The 19,656-nt window shown below is 46.5% G+C and overlaps 1 protein-coding gene across 5 annotated transcripts in view; it reads right to left on the reverse strand.

Annotated features, from left to right (window-relative positions):
• Window positions 1-435: 435 nt before the first annotated feature.
• Window positions 436-19,656, reverse strand: part of WDR59 (WD repeat domain 59) — a 63,838-nt gene continuing 44,617 nt past the window's right edge. For 2 of the 5 annotated variants that reach the window (XM_066637624.1, XM_066637623.1), the window contains exons 19-26: window positions 14,064-14,197; window positions 12,025-12,106; window positions 10,811-10,923; window positions 8,694-8,832; window positions 8,535-8,607; window positions 3,829-3,952; window positions 2,400-2,542; window positions 436-1,753 (exon numbers count right to left, since the gene is read on the reverse strand). In XM_066637624.1, coding sequence (XP_066493721.1) covers window positions 1,518-1,753; window positions 2,400-2,542; window positions 3,829-3,952; window positions 8,535-8,607; window positions 8,694-8,832; window positions 10,811-10,923; window positions 12,025-12,106; window positions 14,064-14,197 — 1,044 coding nt within the window. In that variant the 3' untranslated portion in view covers window positions 436-1,517. Of the gene's footprint in view, window positions 1,754-2,399; window positions 2,543-3,828; window positions 3,953-8,534; window positions 8,608-8,693; window positions 8,833-10,810; window positions 10,924-12,024; window positions 12,107-14,063; window positions 14,198-16,805; window positions 17,003-19,656 lie in introns of those variants that run through there. The other 3 variants (XR_010794900.1, XM_066637625.1, XM_066637626.1) reach the window with 3 other exon arrangements.

The following is a 19,656-nucleotide window of genomic DNA, read 5'->3' on the forward strand; positions in this document are numbered from 1 at the left end:
TATTATTAATTATTATTATTATTATTATTATTATTATTATTATTATTATTATTATTATTAACAGTATTTATATACCGCTTTTCAACAAAAAGTTCACAAAGCGGTTTACAGAGAAAAATCAAATAACTAATGTATGGTTTGTAGATAACCATTTTTAGACAACTCACCCTTGACTGCAGAGAAAAAGGTGCCTAATCACAGAAAATATATATATACACACTTTTTCCTTTTAGTAGCACCACCAATCTGCAACAAAAGAATCACAAGCTGGCTGCTGCCTGTCACAGGTTGTGAGACCCCCACCCCCTGGTATCTTTTGCTGTGCTGTTGTGGTGCCTAGAGAATAAACACGGCACAAAGAAATAAACATGCAGAAATGTAAGCCAGCACCACATAATTCAAACACACATCCACTCAGTAACGGGAGAGAGCAAGAGAGCTTTCCAGGACAGTCTGTTTTATTACAGAATATACATAATACGCTTTCCCCAATGCCAGGCCTTCACAATGGTTTGGGCAGCACTTATCCTCCCTCCCTCAATGGGCTTGGCAGGCTTGGTCCAGGTGCAGGAGGACCCATCACAGCCCACCATCCAGAGAGGTGGGCATTTAGTGACAGGGGAGGCGACACACTGTCCATTCCTGTGGCCTGGAATTCATGCTGGCACTGAAACAGCTGATTCTGTGAGTCTGAGATTCCCACTACTGTCCATCCCAGATCGCTCCATGCTGTTCTACTGTCAGAGTCAAAACCCTAGCTGAATCTTACAACTTATGCCAATCAGAGGAGCATAAGAGGCACATCCAAGCCCCATTACCAAGGCGTAGCCCCACATAAGTATTTTTACCTCTTGTTCCTATAAAAATTGGGCAAATCACTCCAGCCCATCATTTTCCTGAAACTGAGCCACTTTAAAGTTCTGGATGGTGAAGGAGTCAGGGGTCATTGCTCAGAGGAGAAATGAAAACTTTCTCTCTGATCAAAGCATATGCCCTACCCCGTTATAATGCCACACTCAAGCCACCCCCCATTCAAATTCAACCCTAGAACTTATGTCTTCCCCCATCTTTGTGGAGAATGCTCTGCTAAATTAGATTGTTCCCTCTCCCCTGACACTGAAAAGGTTATGAAGTCAGCAAATGGTATCAGTTCAGAAAGCCACGGGCCGAGCCACATGATCACAGTTTGCTGCATAGGCATTCGCTTCACTCCTCAAGGTCTAAATTCCACCCGGACCTAAAACCATTTCACCATGCCAAACGAGAATGATTGTCCTTTGCAGACAACTGGCTGTCTCTCTTTGGGAAGGCCCTACTGGGACAGGTAGCCCTCAAGAAGCCCTTGGGCCACTAGCCACCTCTCCCAACCTTCTCCCAGGGAGCGTGGAACTCCACCAGCACCAGCAGACCGGTCAGCCCTCTTGGAAGCAACCTGGGAGAACGGCAACTTCCTCGCTTTTGCAAAGGTGACCCAACTGGGACCACACAAGATTAAATCAGGCTCCAGGAAGGCTTGGTCAGAAGGTGCTCTCCAGCAAGCAGTGACACCCGCAGCCGGTGGGGCACACTTCTTGTGTGCGGAACCATTCCATCATGTGGCTGGTATGCCCTCCGTGACCACAGGTGAGACAGAAATTGGAGGAACCTCGCACGGCCACGTGGCAGATGGCACACTGGAATGCAAAGCCCTTGCAGATGGCACACTGGACACCACGCACCTCGCTGCAGCAGTGGCTGCAGTAGACTCCAAACTCTGCCAAGGGAGAGGAGAAGAGAGGTTATTGGCATGCCTCCTGAGACCAGGAAGGGGGGGAGGTGCTGCTTCACACAATGCAGTGAAGGGAAGGCAACACCACTGGGTGCAAAGGGTGTTTATTATTAAGCTGGAATGGGGAGGCCTGTTTTTAACCAGACACCTATCATGCATCCCTTGGTTCTGCACTCTCTTTATCCTACTGGAGCAGCCTCTGCCACACCCACAGCAGGTAATCTCCCACTCAGACACTGGATTTTCAAGGGAAAGATCTTACAGAAAGATCCTTTGTCCCATTCACAATAATGGGTCTGCATGGCCAGGCCCAAAATCGGAGAGGAATCAGACATGGCCAAGTTGCTGGAAAGAGGTGAGCTCTGTCTCTCAAAGCTTGCAAACTCAATCACTCCCGGGGCTGGGAGTAGCACCTCCCTCCTCCTGATGCCTGCAGTCATAAACAAGCTTTATCAGGGGGTCCATAAATGCACTTCGTTGGAGAAAACCCCTACCCTCTTCCAGAACACAGATCAGGATGGGAGCCAGTTCCCACATGCATGTGAGATATCAAAGCCTGAGAAACTTCTGCCCTTTTAAATAATAAAGTCATGTGTCTGTGGACGCTCCACATGTGGAAGTTTTTACTCACCGATCCCCTTATGAGGGTCAGGGGGACAGGAGACAAACTTCAGAACTTCAGCCCGTTTCTCTCGCAAGCCCCAACGGTAGAGGATTTCACCATAGCACTTCTTAAAGTCGTCAAACTGCTGTGTGTTGGCGGGATCCAGAAGCCTGGAACAACAGCCCAGACCCAGGTGAAGAGAAGCCTCAAGACAAACAAATACAGGTAACTACATAGATCCCTTGATACTGTCCTTACCATCCCTTGTTCTCTGCTTTGCTGTGCACACTAATGTTAAGCTAACATTTGCACACTAATGTTAAGCTCCTTGGGATAGTGATCTCTGCACATTTTCATAACTGTGTCTGCGTTTGGCTGGCTTTGATTCTTTGTCGGTTTTTTATTGTTTTAAGGGTTTTAGGAGGTTTATAAATTTTTTAGCCATTTTCTATTATTATTAGAAATATTTATAAATCACTTTTCAATAAAATTAGTTCACAAAACAGTTTACAGAGTAAAATCCATTAAAATCAATTAAAAATTCAGGTACTTGGAAAAGTTGGCGTATACATTTTTTAAAAATGCACACATACATTAAAAATACTATGTATTTTTTAAAAATACGTAGGTGACACTAATGAAGAAGGTGACCGGTTGGCAGTGACATAAAAAGGAACATAGCATTGGATGGGGGAGAGAAGGGGCTAAGTCCCTCCCACTAGAAAATGGAGGTGACATTTCTAAGAGTGCAAAATAATTTACATTTAAACATGAATGGTTTTGTGGATCACCATCACGGAGATGAAATGCGAAAAAGGAAAACAGGAGTACTGTACTACCTCCAAAAAAAAGTGCCTATCTTGAGGGCATGGACTCCGGTTCCTTAGAGGGGTCAAAAAGATCTGGTGGCCCATCTGGTTTTCCCAGTCAAACCAAGTTAGAGGCAAGATGCCCACCTTTCTTTCAGCCCCAATGTACACTCCATGTGGGTACATGAAAAACTTCAAAACTGGCAACGAGGAGTCCATGGTTTGGTGTCTTCGTTCCCGTACTCAGTGAGGGTCATAAAGCTACCTCTGCCCATGTCCAATCAAGGAAGAGAGTGGTCTGGATCCAAAGAATCCGCAGGAGGAGAAAACAATCAAGAGCTGTCTCACCACAACTCAGGCATCAAATATAACAGGAAACCTCTTGCAGCATAACACCACAATATACCAGGTTACTGTTGCAGCATACATGGTGATGGTAGCAGAATGGTAGCCTATTGGGCCTTTAAAAAGTCTGGAAGAGAGCTTGTGCAAGGTCTTGCACCAATGGAAGAAGGTAACTGGATTTGGAGATCCCCTTTCCTCACGCATTGCTACATCAGAAATAACTCGTTCACGCACAGTAGAGATCTCCCATTAGCAGAAGGGCACCTGTGAATCCAAGCCAATGGATCTTGGACCTGCTCTACCTTTTGTTCCTGTCATGCTGATCTTTCTCCCGATCTCGGTGGTCAGCATATGCCAAGTTCCCAAAGCGGAAGTCATCAGGCGAAGACTCGCACCAGGTTGAGGTATGGTCCATCTCTTTGCAGGCTGCAGAGGTCAAAGGGCAGATAGCAGATTTCAGGGACAGCAATGAAGCGGCATGTGCTAAGCTGTAGGGAATAGGGTGGTGCTACTGAGACCATTATTGCTGGGAAGAAACACCTCTGTGCTAGCAGACAGCCAGCTGCAGCTCTCCTACTATGGGTAGCAGCAACGACAGTAGTAGTATGGTGGGGAGAAAGAGAACAGGCCCTCTGATGCCCCAAATCAGAGATAGTCTGCATAGAAAAGTTCAGCTTCTTCGCAAGGTTTAACTGGGCACTCAGTCTGAAAAGCAGAGATCCAATTCCCACTTCAGAAACCAAGTCTAATGACCTGCATGTCAGCTGGCTGTGAATCATGACCTCCCCCATATTCCCTAATAGCAGGAAAAAGTCAGCTTCCTTTTGTCCTGCCCTTATCTAGCTATTAACAGGAAAGTTAGAAAAGGAAATAGGAGGGATTGTAAACTGTACAGGCTGCCACAGGGATGGAAGCACTGCCTTTTTAAGAAAGCAATGAGAGTATGAATCCCCCCTCCCCTGTGGCTCCATGACAGGATAACTACCCTGCAAGAAGCCAAGAAACCCTCTACCCTCAACAAGCAGGAAGTTACACAGGACTCTGGCCTAACTCTCCTACATCAACTGGCCAATCCCAAGATGGCCAGGGCTTGCCTGGGGGTGTAAGCTATCTCCAAGAAGACACACAGACCAAACATCAGTTGGAAGTCAGGTCCCGTTGGTTTTGCTCAGAGTGGTAGCAGCAACATAGGGATCCTCTCCTTGAACTGACTTGGGGATTCTATGCAAAAGGAAAGATGGCGTCTTGGTGGCTCTCCGAATGGGAAGCGACCCCACCATATGGCTTTTTCTGTGACAACCCACTCTAAATGATGAAATGAGGAGAAGCCACAGGAAAGCTACAGAACCCAACTAGTTGTGGCTCCTTGAGATAGCCATTCCTATTGTGAAGACCTACATCATCAAACCCTACCCCCACCCCCCAAAGACTGCAAGGCTGATTACGCAGTCAACCCATTTCTGCTGTCATGTCAGTGCACTATAACCAGTATTTTGCATGGAAGGTATTCACTTTCATGGCTGCTCCATCTCCCACCTGCTTTGCAATCTGATCTTCTAACGGTGTCTTTATTCAGAAATGTTTCCCTGAAGAAAGTCTTTATCAAGTAAGACAGACTGTCCAACAGCAGACCATAATTCGATGTAGTATAAAATACTGTATTTTGCAATGCAGCTCAGTTCCTTTTACCAGATTATTTGCTTACCAAGGAGCTGAGCTTAACTGCAAATAGAGCAAACTTGGACGGTTTAGGGCACAATCCTAACCCCTTTCCAGCACTGGCATAGTGGTGCCAATGGGACATGTGCTGCATCCTACAGTTGGGTGCCACTCACTGAGGCCTCCTCAAAGTAAGGGAATGTTTGTTCCCTTACCTAGGAGCTGCATTGTCCTTATGGCAGTGCTGGAAAGCACTGACATAAGAGGTTAGGATTGCGCCCTTAGCCCTCTGCAATAAATCTTGCAGAAGCTGGGCTGCTAGATAAGATCTCTTTACAACTTGGTCTTGTAAGCTTATGATGAAGCATTGCTAAATCTGCTCTGTGGGAGCTATGTAGGTTGGATCTAAGGACTTGCAAAGAGACGACTGCAGTACACGGTTGGCTTTGAATGTACAAAGCCTGTAGGTTCATGAGCAATGGTTCAGCATGGCAGTGAAAGCATCTTACGGCTTCTAATTTATTTATTTAATATATTTCTATTCCCCCTTCTCTTTTACAATAAAAGTCTTTTCAGTAATGTTTAAGAACTACTTTAAAACTTTAAAAGATGATGCTGCACTCAATCTGCCTGCAAATTTGAAACTCAGCAGTGGCCTCAGGATTGGAAAAGACTAGTTTACTTTCCAATTCCAGAGACAAGTAATGCCAAAGAATGTTCAAACTACTGCACAATTGAATATATTACACGCGCCAGCAAGGTTATGCTCAAAATCCTACAAGCTAGGCTTCAGCAGTATATGAACCGAGAACTACCAAAAGTATAAGCTGGTTTCGAAGAGGCAGAGGAATTAGAGATCAAATTGCCAACATTTGCTGGATTACGGAGAAAGCAAGGGAGTTTCAAAAAAACATCTACTTCTGCTTCATTGTCTACGCTAACGCCTTTGATTGTGTGGATCACAACAAACTGTGGCAAGTTCTTAAAGAGATGGGAGTACCAGACCACCTTATCTGTCTCCTGAGAAACTTGTATGCGGGTCAAGAAGCAACAGTTAGAACCAGATATGGAGCAACTGATTGGTTTAAAATTGGGAAAGGAGTATGACAAGGATGTATATTATCACCCTGCTTATTTAACTTATACGCAGAGTACATCACACGAAAGAGTGGGCTGGATGACTCACAAGCCAGAATTAAGATCGCAAATATCAATAACCTCAGATATGCAGACAATCCCACTCTAATGGCAGAAAGTGAAGAGGAACTAAAGAACATCTTGATGAGGGTGAAAGGGGAAAATGCAAAATGTGACTTGAAACTAAACATTAAAAAAGCTAAGATTGTGGCATCCAGTCCCATCGCTTCATGGCAAATAGAAGGGGAAGAAATGGAAGCCATGACAGAGTTTATTTTTGGGCACTGATTCAAAAAAATGGAGTCAGTTTTGACCTATCACATCTAGTTTCAGGCATAGCCTCATTAGTGAATAGTTCAAGCAGCTTCCTTGTGAGGAAACCTATGCTATAGCTTCCTCATGAGGAAGCTGTTTGAACTATAGAAGCTATACTGCATTCAGCTACTAGATGGGGTGAATAATGGATACCAACAGAATGAAATTATGGTTGAATGCGGTATAGTGTGTATACTGATGCATTCTGGGTTGACAGTGGAGGAGCAAGAAACCCGGAAATAGGGCTTTAAAGCTATCTTTAACTCTGAAAAGCTTGCAACCAGTGCAGTTTAACAGCATGAAGGTAGAAAATGGGATTTTGGCACTTTTTTCCTTGTTACAAGGCATTTAAAGGTGGACCCCGGTAACAGTGATGAGTCAAATCAGTGGATGCCAAAACAGTGGATAACGAAACATGACCTGTAGTTTGTGTTGTGATTTTTAAAGAAAATTCAATAAATATTAATTAAAAAGAAGAAGCATTCCTTCTCCACCACACAAGAGGGAATAACTCTTCTGAAATGGTGCCTTATGTGACACATTAAAGACAGGGAATGAGTCAATTAAAGACAGGGAATGGCAGCCCTATTTAAAACATTATTTTCTGCCACTAATGCAATTTCTCAATTCAGTTTTCAATAAGAGTCCCAAAGTACAATACAGGTGGAGTCTATTTATCCGCTTAGTTCTGTTCCATGACTCGGCGTGATTAACAAAAAACGTGTTGTGCTAAATTCCATAGAGTTACACAAATATGCTGCAGACACTTGGGGCTGGAAGGAAACTAAGGCAGCTGTTATCAATCCCCTCCCCTCCGCTCCTTCAGCTCCCCCTCCTCCCCCTTTCACAGGTGGGATGCTGAGCTTTTAAGAGTCCAGTCCTATGCTTCTACTCAGAAGTAAGTCCCATTGCAGTCAATGGGGCTTACTCCCAGGAAAGTGTGGATCGGATTGTAGCCTAAATCTCCTGCTTTACTTGCTGGGAAGGGTTGCTTGTGTCAGCTGGAGCAGGAGAGCCTGCACCATCTCAGTGGGGGGGGGGGAATTTGGCAAACACTCCCTGGGTTTTTTAAAGCAATCCTCTCTCCTCCCCCTCCTGCCTCCCCCTCCTGAGCCCTCCCCATTGCCAGCTGTCCCGCTTCTTTCACAGGTGGGATGCTGAGCTTTTAAGAGTCCAGTCCTATCTACTCAGAAGTAAGTCCCATTGTAGTCAATGGGGCTTACTCCCAGGAAAGTGTGGAGAGGATTGTAGCCTAAATCTCAAGCTTTGCTTGCTGGGAAGACTTGCTTGCTGAGCTGTTTTGTTTCCGTAGGCTGGAGCAGGAGTGCCTGCACCATGGGGGGGGGGGAATTGGGCAAACACTCCCGGGGTTTTTTAAAGCAATCCCCTCTGTTGCTACCGCACCTGCCCCTGTGTATGTGTGAGTGAGAGAGCGTGAGAGTGTTCCACATTGCTGCATGTGATCTGCCTACAGAGGTTTTCTGCCCCCCCTTCCCCTCTTCACTGGCTCTAGGAGTCTTACTGTTCCTTCTAAAGGGGAACCCCTTCCATGGCTCCAGGGCTATTTCCCTGCCTGGGTGAGGCAGAGCCTTTTTGCAGTGTTTTGGGCTGCCTTGAAACTGAGTGAGAAGCCAAGGGCAAAGGAGGCAAAGAAGTGTGTGACTTTCAGTTCCCCCCACCCCATTCAAAGGTAAAAAATCCACAGACAAAAAATCCGTGGATAAATAGGCTGCACCTGTAGAACGTAAACTGAGAAAACACAACCTATATACAAGAATATAAATCTTTGCATCTGTGCTAAAGCAAACATCTAGAATCTGGAGAAAGAGGAAGACATGGACAATGTCTTCCAGCTGAGTGGAAGATGTGCTCTGGATATTTCAATATAGATACCTACCAATGTTCCAGCTGCTGGCGCTAAGTCCAGGGTCTGACATGCTGGAACAGGAGCCTGAAGAGGTAAAGCTGGGCTGTTGTGGGAGAAACAAGAAGGAATTACAACACAGGCAGAACTGGGTTTGGAGGAAAAGCAACTAGAGTAAATGTCTACCCGTACATATCGGCTGTGGTTGGAGGGGCGCTGAGGAAAGAACCCCATGGGATTCAGAGCCCCCTGTGGTCTGGACTGGGCCTCGAAGACACTGCAGAGCATGGCCAAGGTCTGCACATCATGGAGCTGGCAGTAATGCGCCACCCTGGAAAGGAAGAGAAGATTGGGCTGATCAGTCCCTAGATTCCATCCCAAGTCTAGGATGATAGATAGGTAAAAAGAAACCAAACAAAGAAACCTATGAGAGATAGGTAAAAAGAAACCAAACACAGAAACAGGCTTGCATCAGGGATTCCTGCTTCAATTTAGCCTCAAGCAGAGATAATATCAATTATTATCAAGCAGAGAATCTCAAGCAGATATTCCAAGCAAGTAGTGCTTGGAAGCGGAACAGAAGACCTGCTCAGTATCACCTCCTGCAATCTTTAACAATCTCCTGGAAATGATCACTCACACCCATACCACATTTTCAAGGTCACCCCTGCAGAAATGCCAGCACCTGTTATGTTTTAGTCCTCTCTTTTTCAGCATGTTCCCAATTCTGAATTTTGCAATCAAAATCAGATTCCCTACTTGTGTTAATGCTTCCGGGGGCTTACAAAATGCACATGTCCTGGCTTAAAGAGAAAAAACAAGCACGGTCTCCTCTAAGTAAGTGGGAAATATTTTGCTCAATCTCCATTTAGATACACATGGATCTCTGAAAGCCTTCCAAACACGATGCCAGGCTTGCCAAAAGTCAATTGTCCAGACACCTGAGGCAAACCGAAATTGCTAGAGCAGAGTTTCTCAAACTGCGAGTCGGGACACACTAGGTGGGTTGCGAACCCATTTCAGGTGGGTCCCTATTCAATTCAATATTTTATTTTCAATACATGAGACTTGATGCTACCATGGTATGTGTACTTTTAACAGGCTACTATGTATATTCTTTTAACAATGATAGTAAATGGGATTAACTTTTGGGTAAGTGTGGGTAGGATTGCTGCTTAGGATTGTTAAAAATTTTCCTGCTTGATGATATCACTTCCAGTCATGACATCACTTCTGGCGGGTCCTGACAGATTCTCATTTTAAAAAGTGGGTCACGATGCTAAAAGTTTGAGAGCCACTATGCTAGAGGGTGCCCAGGCAGGGAAGCTTTTGCAAGCTGGAAGCCAGTAGACTTTTTTTTCTTTTGGGTTATCAGGTCACAAAGATCAGCACAGACAGGCAAAAAGGATTTGTGAGGACGAGCAGCTTTAATGGACTTTAAAGAAGGGCTCAAATTTTTTAAAAAAATGTATTGCAATAATATACACTAACAGCACTACCATGAGAATTCCATATTACTGATATCATGACACAAGAAATACATCATTTAGAGAGGGGCCACAGTTCAGTGAAAGAGCAACTGCTTCAGATGCAGAAGGTTCCAGGTTCAACCTTTCTGAGCAGGGCAAATAATTATTTCCTGCTTGAAACCTAGAAAGCCGCCACCAGTTAGTGTTGACAGTTTTGAGCTAGGTGGTCTGACTTGGTATAAGGCAGCTTTCCTCGTTCCTAAACGACACAATCTAAAAAGCAAATAAGGAGCTTCATTCATAAGGTTAAGGAATCATAGCCTGAAGCTGGAAATTGAGACAACACCTGTGAAACAGTTAATCAGTCTCCAGGCTTCGGTCACCTTGGGATGCCTAGTTGCCGAAGTTTGAAAAGCAGCTGATGTAGCCAATGTTAATGATTCCCAGATTTAATGAAGCTGCTCCATTTTTGCTGCTCCCTTCTGTTTAGCCAAAGCTATGCCATGCAAGTGTCTCAATTCTTTCCTCCCTCTACTCCCACACCATGGACTACCGTCCTACCACTGACACCAACCCTGGAACAAACTGGGAACCCAACACCAAGGAGGTCCAGAAGAAGAACATTTACCTAATACTGGGTTAGACCACTAATCTGTCTAGCTCAGGAATGCCTGCTCTGAGTGGCATTGGCTCTCCAGGGTCTCAGGCAGAATGAGGTATGTTCCTTTTATTTGAGGATCGTTAATTGAAGATGCTTTAGATAGAACCTGGATCCTTCTGTATGCAAAGGATGTGCGCCCTCCATGTGTTATGGCCGCTTCTTGATCCAGGAACACTCACAGAGATTCCAGGAGCTGGCGACCAAATGGATGTTGAGCCCAGGGGGTCTCCATGTCCGGATCAGAGTTTGGACCAAGGCAGAGGTCAGTTGCTACTGTGGCCAGTGACCAGACCTGGGACAGAAAGAAAGGAATGTCAAGACACAGATACTCCAGTGACTGCAAAAGCTGCTCAGCATTCCAGGCTGAACCTGCTGGGAGGCAACAGCTGGCAGGGCTTGGTGCCAAACTTCACAACCACTTGCCTTTTCTCAACCACCCCTCACTCTGGCAAGAACAGAGCAGGCAAGGCAGCCTGGGCCCAGTTTCCATCTTAACTCACAGACAGAAGAAAAAAAGACCTTGCGCTACAATGGCTCCACTCAATACACCATACCAAGCACATCTTGATAAGAGTGCTCAGCTGGTTCTGAGCAGAAACAAGAAAATCTCTGCATCAGTATTAGCACAATGAATGAAGTTAACATTTATTAAAGAGCAAACTAAGCAAAACAAAAGCTTACACAGAACAATGAGCATAAGAATACAGGAAAAGAGCAAACTTCAGCAAGAGAGGTAAAGCACTGAGACCCTACACAAGCCTACGCAAGGAAGCCTTGATAACCATCAGCCATCTCCCTGCCATAAACCTGCCTAAAGAGTCAAACCACATTCATGGAACAGAAAGAACAAAAAGAACAGGGCTGAGTGTTCCAGCGGCGTACGGAGTATAGGCGTGCATATATCTTCAGTAGCCTGTGCAGCCAGCTAGTGGCTGGCAGGGAGTGTCTGTTTACACAACAAAGGCAATAGATTGGACTGAATGTTCACAGAGACCTAAATGCATAACAATGGGAATAGGAGAATTCCCATGGTTAAGTGGCGCACACTTGTACATCTGGAGCACTTTTTGATAATGCCTGCACTCATGTGAAGCAGTTCAATTTGGAAGCCACAGATTCCATACTGGCAGAAATGGAAACCTAATAGGAGAGTCGCAGTGTGTTTTTTTCCCCAGTGCTTGTCATCTTTCAGGTACATCTTGTAAATCATGTGCCGGGAGTATTTTTGACTCCTGTTGGTACAACTCTTGCTCTGTGCTTTGTTGTACACCACTGGAGCAAATCAGCGACAAAGCCTTCAATGTTGCAAGCGAGTACAATGCAGTTCAGATAATATGATAGAAGCAGCAGCAAGACAGCCACCCAAACACCTCCCCAGGGCTAGGCACAATACCTGCAAGAGATCCCTGCGTCCCACCATCACAGCGGAGGCGGCATTCTTCTGGCAGGTCTCCTGAATGTCAGCCACATTCAGTCTGGAAGGGAAGAAGAGCAGTCGCTGGACAAAGAGGAGGGGGTTGGACCCCAGCCTCAGTATCAGAACCAGCCATCAGGCAGGAAAGGAAGGTTCTGTTAAGCGCTCATCTCCCCAAAGTCCAGGAACAAAAACTGCATGTTTACAGCTGTTGAAAGGGGCATCCCTGAGTCAAGTTTTTACCAGCCTCTTTGTAATGTGACCTCACGACCACTGCCCTTTTCTGCCCTGACAGTGACAACCAATGGCAAGAGCAGGAGCAACAAGACCCAGGCACAAGGTACCTTCTGATATTGCCTGCACTCAGGTGAAGCAGTTCCATTTGGAAGCCACAGATTCCATACTTCCAGTCAGAGGGAGTAGAAATGAAAATCTTCCATACAGTGCAGAGTGGTGGTGGGGAACTCTACAGGCAGATACCATTCAGCAGCATCCCTGGGTTGTTCACAAGGCATCTTTCCACCCTTAGACTCCCCTCCTCTGAGACCTGCTCTCTAACTTGCGAACCCTTACAAGACAGCAAACAGGCAGTCAATGCCATAAGGCCTGCTTTTGGATGTAGCAGCCTCTAGATATCTGGTGCTGAGCCAGAAGATGGCAATCATCCCACTGTGGTTTGTTTGTTCTGCAAGGACTGGCCTCCCATAACATTGTGCAACTCATTTTAACCTCATTCCTGCATCTGCCTCCCCTTCACAGGAGGAGCAAGGCAGAGACCTACAGCCTCAGTGCACAGCCTCCTTCTTTGGCATCTGGTAGTTTAATTCTGCTGACTTTGAGCAACAGGCACAGCCATTTTGTCAGTTTTGCTACACTCACACACACAAAACCAACCTGCATGCACTCTCCACATTCCACCCACCCCTGCAGCCATGGAGGGCTCCAGCCAAAGATGGACTTGCTCTTTCTCCACAAAGCTCCTGAGCAGGCCAACACCCACAGGAGGGCAAACACTGCCCTCCAGTTCTACCTAATTCAGCACCTTTCCCTTGTTCACGAAGCCCACCTCTAGACACATTAGACATTTAAAAGATAGTGGCAATCTTCTGTTTTAAGTGATCTTCCCACCTCTTCAGAGAGGGAAAGAAGAAAAAGGGGTTTCTTTTTCTCCAGGGACTCACCTGGAGCAAAGCCCTGCCCTAGACAAACAATAATGAAAAGTGTGTTACAAGAGTGCCTTCCCCTTCACAATGAGGACTAAAGCCAGTGCCTAACACATCCAGGTGGGAGGGGATGCCCTATCTCAGCATCTTCCCAGATGCTTCCCTTCATTATACGTGTGGTCCAAGGGTATGAGTGTTGCTTTGGGAGGGAGAAATCCTGAGTTCAAAGCCTATGCCCTTAGGGGAAAGAGCAGCCATACATCTTCGGGAGGGTCTGTAGCTCAAGAGTAACATACTTGGCTTTGTACTAAAAGCAATACAGAAATATTTTTATTAACTGAAATGGGGGAGGGGGGTGGTCAGTCCCTGGAATCTCCAAAGAAGACTAAGCAAGACGCCTGCATGGAACACGGGGGAATGGCTGCAAGTTCAAGTTTTGCTTATTCAGAGGGTGCAAATCATTTAAATAAATAATGGCACTGCACAAGACAGACCAGACTTCTCAGAAAGCAGCTCCATCATTTGGTCACAACATTCCCCCCCACCCCGTTTTCTAACACCATACAACACGCAGCAATGACCACTTTCACTCTGAAGGTTATCCATACATAAACACTTTGTTCCCCAACATGCTAAGAGGGAAAAAGACACATGCAGGAAACACTCAAAACTAATACACAGAAAAGTTAACACAAAGAACATAGCAGGAAATATGGAAATATGTGCTCTCCTGGACTATCAGTGTTCCCACATTTGAAGAGGCTACACCTTAAAGTCACGGATCATAGGATGACTCAGGGATTCAGAAGTTCATTCAGGCCTCAAGGGCCCCAACCGCATGGCATGCGTACTCACATGTACATCTCCCCCAGCGATCTGTGGACCGGGAGCAGGCAGGAGATGTCTTGAATTATCACTTTCCCCGCAGCTTTAATGGGCCGGTTGCTGGCATCCGTCCCCTCTCGCTTGCTCTTCCATCTCCGGGATTTCTGAGGTACACAGAGCCATGCATTAGAGGTGGTGGCACAAGGAAGAGGTCAAGCCCAGCATCTTCTGAGGATGGGGAGGCTTCAGGAGGAGGAGGAGAAGAGTCAGCCCTCAGAGCTCTGTCCTAACTAACCAAACAAACGAGGCAACTAATGCACCGGGAGGCTCTGTAAAGAGGCAGGCAGAAAGGGAGCAAGGACAAAAGGGAAGGTCTGGAAGAGTTTAGTGGGCAAAGCCTAAAGATGACCAGACAGGGCAGCAAAAGCAAGACATTTGGTGGGAAGATCGCTTGGCTCCACCCCCAGTTCCAGGCCGGACTGTGACCATCTGATGCGAGCGCTACATAGTGAGGAAGTCAGAGAACTGTGGAAGGAAGGCAGCTTTTTCAAGAACCTACGTGGTGATTTCACAAAATGCAGCTTGGCAGGGAGCACCACAATGTTGCTGACTGTGGACTGCCGGGCCTCCAAAGCTGCCAAGATTCGCACTGCCAGTTATGGAGCACAGGCAATGCAGTCTTTCAGAGCAACTAAGAACTGCCTGTTCACGGCCCCCACTCAGGCTGGGAGCGAAACTGAACTGTGGCAAACACAGACTGGCCCAGGTTAGCTGCTTGGCCCTTCCCATTGGCCACTTTTGTCTTTCACTTGCTTCTTCAGTTTAAATCATAGCTGCCATTGAGGGAAAGGAAGCACATGCAGAGCTGGGACAGACGGGAGCAACGAGGTGCCAGCGGCCACACAGGCCATTCAACCATCCATGTCCACAAAGGCTGGTAGTTGCTCGGGTTTTGGTATCTTGCATGCATGTGAGAATGACCCTGGAACAACTGGTTCCCAATTTGCAAGACAGCACAGAGAAATGCCTTGTAGGAATAAGCAAGGAGTATCTCTGAAGCCCATGTCCAGTCTCACAGCAGCTCTGGACATTTCCCCACATGCATGAACAACAGAGTCACACTTCCTACATTTTCACTAACATCCAAAGTGTGCACTTTGCACACTCTCTCTGGCTAAGAGATGCAGGGCCCAATCCTATCCAATTTTCCAGTGCCAGTACAGCTGTGCCAATGAGGCTTGCACTGCATCCTGGGGTGGGGAGGCAGTCTCAAAGTATGGGGACATAATAATAATAATAATAATAATAATAATAATAATAATAATAATAATAATAATAATAATTTGTTCCCTTATCTCAGGGCTGCATTGCAACTGCACTGGTGCTGGAAAGTTGGATAGGCTTGGGCACGCAGGCATTACACCTACACTGGGAGTTCACGCAACTCAGTGTGTGGGTGAGACAAATCCCTGCGGCAGGCGTTAATGACAAAATGCCAATTCAATTGGAGTTCCCATGTTTGTACAAATCATTAACAGCCAAAGCTGCTTTTAGTGGCAAAGAATTTATACTGGGGAAGGTAGGGGAGAAAGGGCATACACAGAGCCATCTATGTCTCATCCTGTCCTGGCAAGATATTCCAGAGTGCCCAGTACCTGATGAGGAGAAGCAGAGGAGTCAGGACAATATTTAGGATTTGCAGCCCGAGTGCCCTAGAGGGGCTAATGCCTAGGAGAAAGGAGCTCAAACTCCCTGTTGGCATGACAACACATCTGCATGGGAGACTTCCCACACTGCACAGCCAGAAGCATGGGAAGCAGCGTGATCGCAAAGAGAACATACAAAGTTGTACTGGGGTTTTGCTCATACATGAGCATTGCTCCTTCCTCCAACCAGACTGCGATTTCCTACACATGCATTGCGGAGACAAATGCAAGAGATTAGTGCAGACTACGGATGGGGCAAATTGAGCCATCTGTGTATTTCTGCTTTGCTGAAAAGGAAGACCCACTTGCTCAGACTTGAACAGATGGGTCTACGTGCAATCTGGGCATGCTCACACTGATAAGAATTCTGCAGCCTACTGCAGCTATGCAAATGGCATAAATGCTTATTCTGATTAGCTTTCTTCTGAAGCATCTTCCTCCCCTCACAGCTGGGAATTCCACTCAAGCTTCAAAAGCTTTCACAGGGCATCCCATACATGCTTTCATGGCCTACATGCCATAAGGGCTAGAAACCTGCTTTTTTTTACATTTAAAAAAATGTGAACATAAGAGATACTTCAGATGCTGAATTGTATGTGTTGCATGCCAAATATCCAGCCTGGATAAAGGGGTGAAGTGGTCAAAAGACACGTGTGCTCATCTCACGCAAAGTGTTTTCTGCAACTGGTTGGAAACAAACAGGATGGCTGGGCTGGTTGATGGACACAAGACATTCCTAGCCAGCAATAAGTGCTGCGGCGTTGGAAAACAAATCTCTGCACAGCAGAAGCAGCATCTATGTTAGAGCACTAGGAAGTCCTCCTTGTACAATAAGGCAAAGCCATTCATCACCTGTTGTACGACATGAGACTTAGACGTACCCATGTTGTACGACCCAGTCGCATAAAATCTCACTCCCTGTTAAGAGCATGGAGGAGAAGGTCATCAGCAAAGTGCTAGGACGTGAGCAGTCAGGAGAAAGAGTACCACCTTGTGCCCAACTATGTACACAAGCTTCAAGGCGTACACAAGACAAGAGGTCACCTGCTCCAAACTCTCAGGGGCCAACCAGTCTCAGCTAGGGGCTCTCCAGATGGTAAATAGAATTATGTGTCAAGATCCTGTGCCATTCACTAGGAGACTGAAGAAAGGAGGAAGCAGGAGGTCCCTTCCAGTTCTCTTGGACTGGCAGGTCTTTCTTCTATAGAGATCCTTGTGGATGGAAAGGAGAGCAGCCCTTTGTCTCTGGCCCTCTGGCTGGAGCTAAGTTGGGAGAAGATACAATTGCTTTTAGGAAGCAAGGCAGATAGATTAGAGGTTGCAATAATAATAATAATAATAATATGTGGCATTTGTATAGCATTTTGAGTGTGCAAAGCATTTCACACGCATTATCTTAGTGTTGTCTTCTTTACATTATTACCCTGTAAGGTGAGTAAATATTATCTCCATGTTGCAGATGGGGAAGACTGAGGCTGGGAGGGAGTGGCTTGCCAGGGGCCACCAACTAAGTTCATAGCAGAGGCAAGATCTGAAATGGAGAAGTCTTTTAGCCTGGACTTTTGTAAATGCAGAGGTAGCTAAGGTTGGATTGCACCAAACTCTGGAGCAGTTCCTTGGAGATCCAGTGGAAATGTTACACTCAACAATTTCATGAGGGTCCAAGTGTTTAGCAAGTTGAAAAGGCACTCCCTTCATCTGGTGACCACAAGGCATCCTGGTTTTGGTGCTGTCTGAAGGCTATAAATTGTGGCAGGTGGTCCCCAGCGCATGCCGCCATCCCAGGAGACACTGCCCTGTAGGTGCCTGCACAGGGCATGAACTGCTTCTGCATGAACTGGAACACAAGCAAATGGAGGTCGGATACACGCCCATGCTGCTTGATGGGAGGTGGGGGGAAAGCGAAACAGCTAGAGACACAGCCTGTCCTTCACGTCCTGTAAGCATGAGGACAAAGGATGCAGGGACATCACAGGATGGGAATGAAAGTAGGACAGCACTCAATGGCCACACAACTAGCCTACATCCACACTGTCACATTCATGGCAACCCATGGGTCAAGACATGGAGCCCGCCCAAGAATAAGCCACTGACTGCTTTGTAGCAACCGCTGTGATCTTTGCGCAAATCAGCAGAGTCTGAGGTGGGGTGGAATGGATTCTTCCCCCAAGCACCCTCTTGAAACTGTAGACAACTTCCTTTAGCAGCATACAAGGGACCCAGCTGACTTGGAGGGGCAGGAAGGAAGCAACTGGGTTAGATGACCTCCAAGGTCCCTTTCAACTCTGATATTCTGTGGGTGCTTTGTACCAAAGTCCATGTGATCACTGTGTAGTGCAGAGTTTGCATTTAACTCCATTCATGGTCAGACTGACGTGTGATGGGAGAGCTGAAGGAAAAAGACCAAGATTCCCAATCTACTGAGATGAAAGAGGCTCTGACCACACCTGATGGCAGCTATCTCACAGCCATCAAACAAGGGCCACAAACCATGACATCTGCTTAGATGTGAGCCTTGGATACTGGGAAGGGGAACAACTCTTGCCCTGCCCCACTGCTCAGAAGCTACAAGAGGGGAAACTCCTTGGCTTCCGCCCACCATAATTTGACATGCTCTTCCTGAGCCCCAGCCATTTAGTAGCACCACTGAATGGAAGCACCATTCAGCCCCATCCCATTCCCAAGTCAGAGGCATCTCTCCAGCTCTGCCAGCTCAGGCCTGATCTGCACATGCCACAGAACAAGGTAGCACAATGGACTGCAGAACAGGGTGCCATCTGGAACACTTTTTTAAAAGAAAAAAAGCACTTCAGGCAGAACGGTGCTATCTAAGCCCTCTCCTTGCTGCACCAGTTTTCTATTGCCAGCTACAGGGGAACATTAAAACAGGTGAGCATCCACCGGCAGTCTACAATGGCATGGGCTGCTTGATCACCCTGGAACTCTCGCACCTCATTCTGCTCCATCTGCACACCACGTCTCAGATCCTTTAAGCAGAGGTACTGGAGAACGAGAGCAAAGCGCCAAGCACATACTCTGCTACTGAGCATCAATCCCTTCCTGTTGCCATGGCTAGCTCAAGACCTCTCAATGCCAGAGGCAGCACATCAACCATCCCCCCCCCCCGGCTCTATGAAGTGGCACACCCACACTTCTCCCATTCTCCAGATTTGAAAAGGAAAAGGAAATGCATACAGAAGAGAACAGTGGAATACAGCATTTCTAACCAATTCTCTTCCCCCTTTCTGAATCCAGAGCAGCTGCAGAGGTTGGTGCCACCCCCAACCTGCTGCCTGAGGCAACTGCCTCAGTTGACCTCATGAATGGGCTGGCCCTGACTGCCCTGTCCTGCAGTCCCCAGAGGCAAACTGGTAAGAAGTGCCATCATTTTTAATCTCCTACAAAGCATCCCCCGTTATGATATGCATCTCTCATATTTAGAAAATTCCCACTTAATGGCTAGTTAGCAAGGGAGCTCCAAAAAGGTACAAGGCAGCCATCTTTACATGGTCAAGCAGGGAAGGAGGGGATGACTTGCAGAAAAGGAACATCCCCCCCCCCCCCGCCACACAGAAACTTGAAGGCTCCAGTAACTAAGAACCCAGGGTATACGCTCTGCACACCTCCTTGAAAGAATGGGAGAGTTCTCCTGGGGTCATCTCTAAGTATCAGGACCCCCTGTAGGTGACTTCAATCCAGCTCCCCCTCCCAACGACATGCGTAGTGAGACACATAATAAAATAAAATTGCCAGAAGTCAACATAGGGCACACGCCTTGGACACTGCCACGGCAACAAAGCAGAGCATTTCATTTTGCAAGACCTGTTCTGATCCTATTCAACAACCCTTAATCTCCTTAATCTCCTTAATCTCCTAATCTCCTTAATCTCCTAAGGAGCCTGGGGGTACATTAAACT

The sequence above is a fragment of the Tiliqua scincoides genome, chromosome 9, assembly GCF_035046505.1.
Source record: "Tiliqua scincoides isolate rTilSci1 chromosome 9, rTilSci1.hap2, whole genome shotgun sequence".
Taxonomy (NCBI): Eukaryota; Metazoa; Chordata; class Lepidosauria; order Squamata; family Scincidae; genus Tiliqua; species Tiliqua scincoides.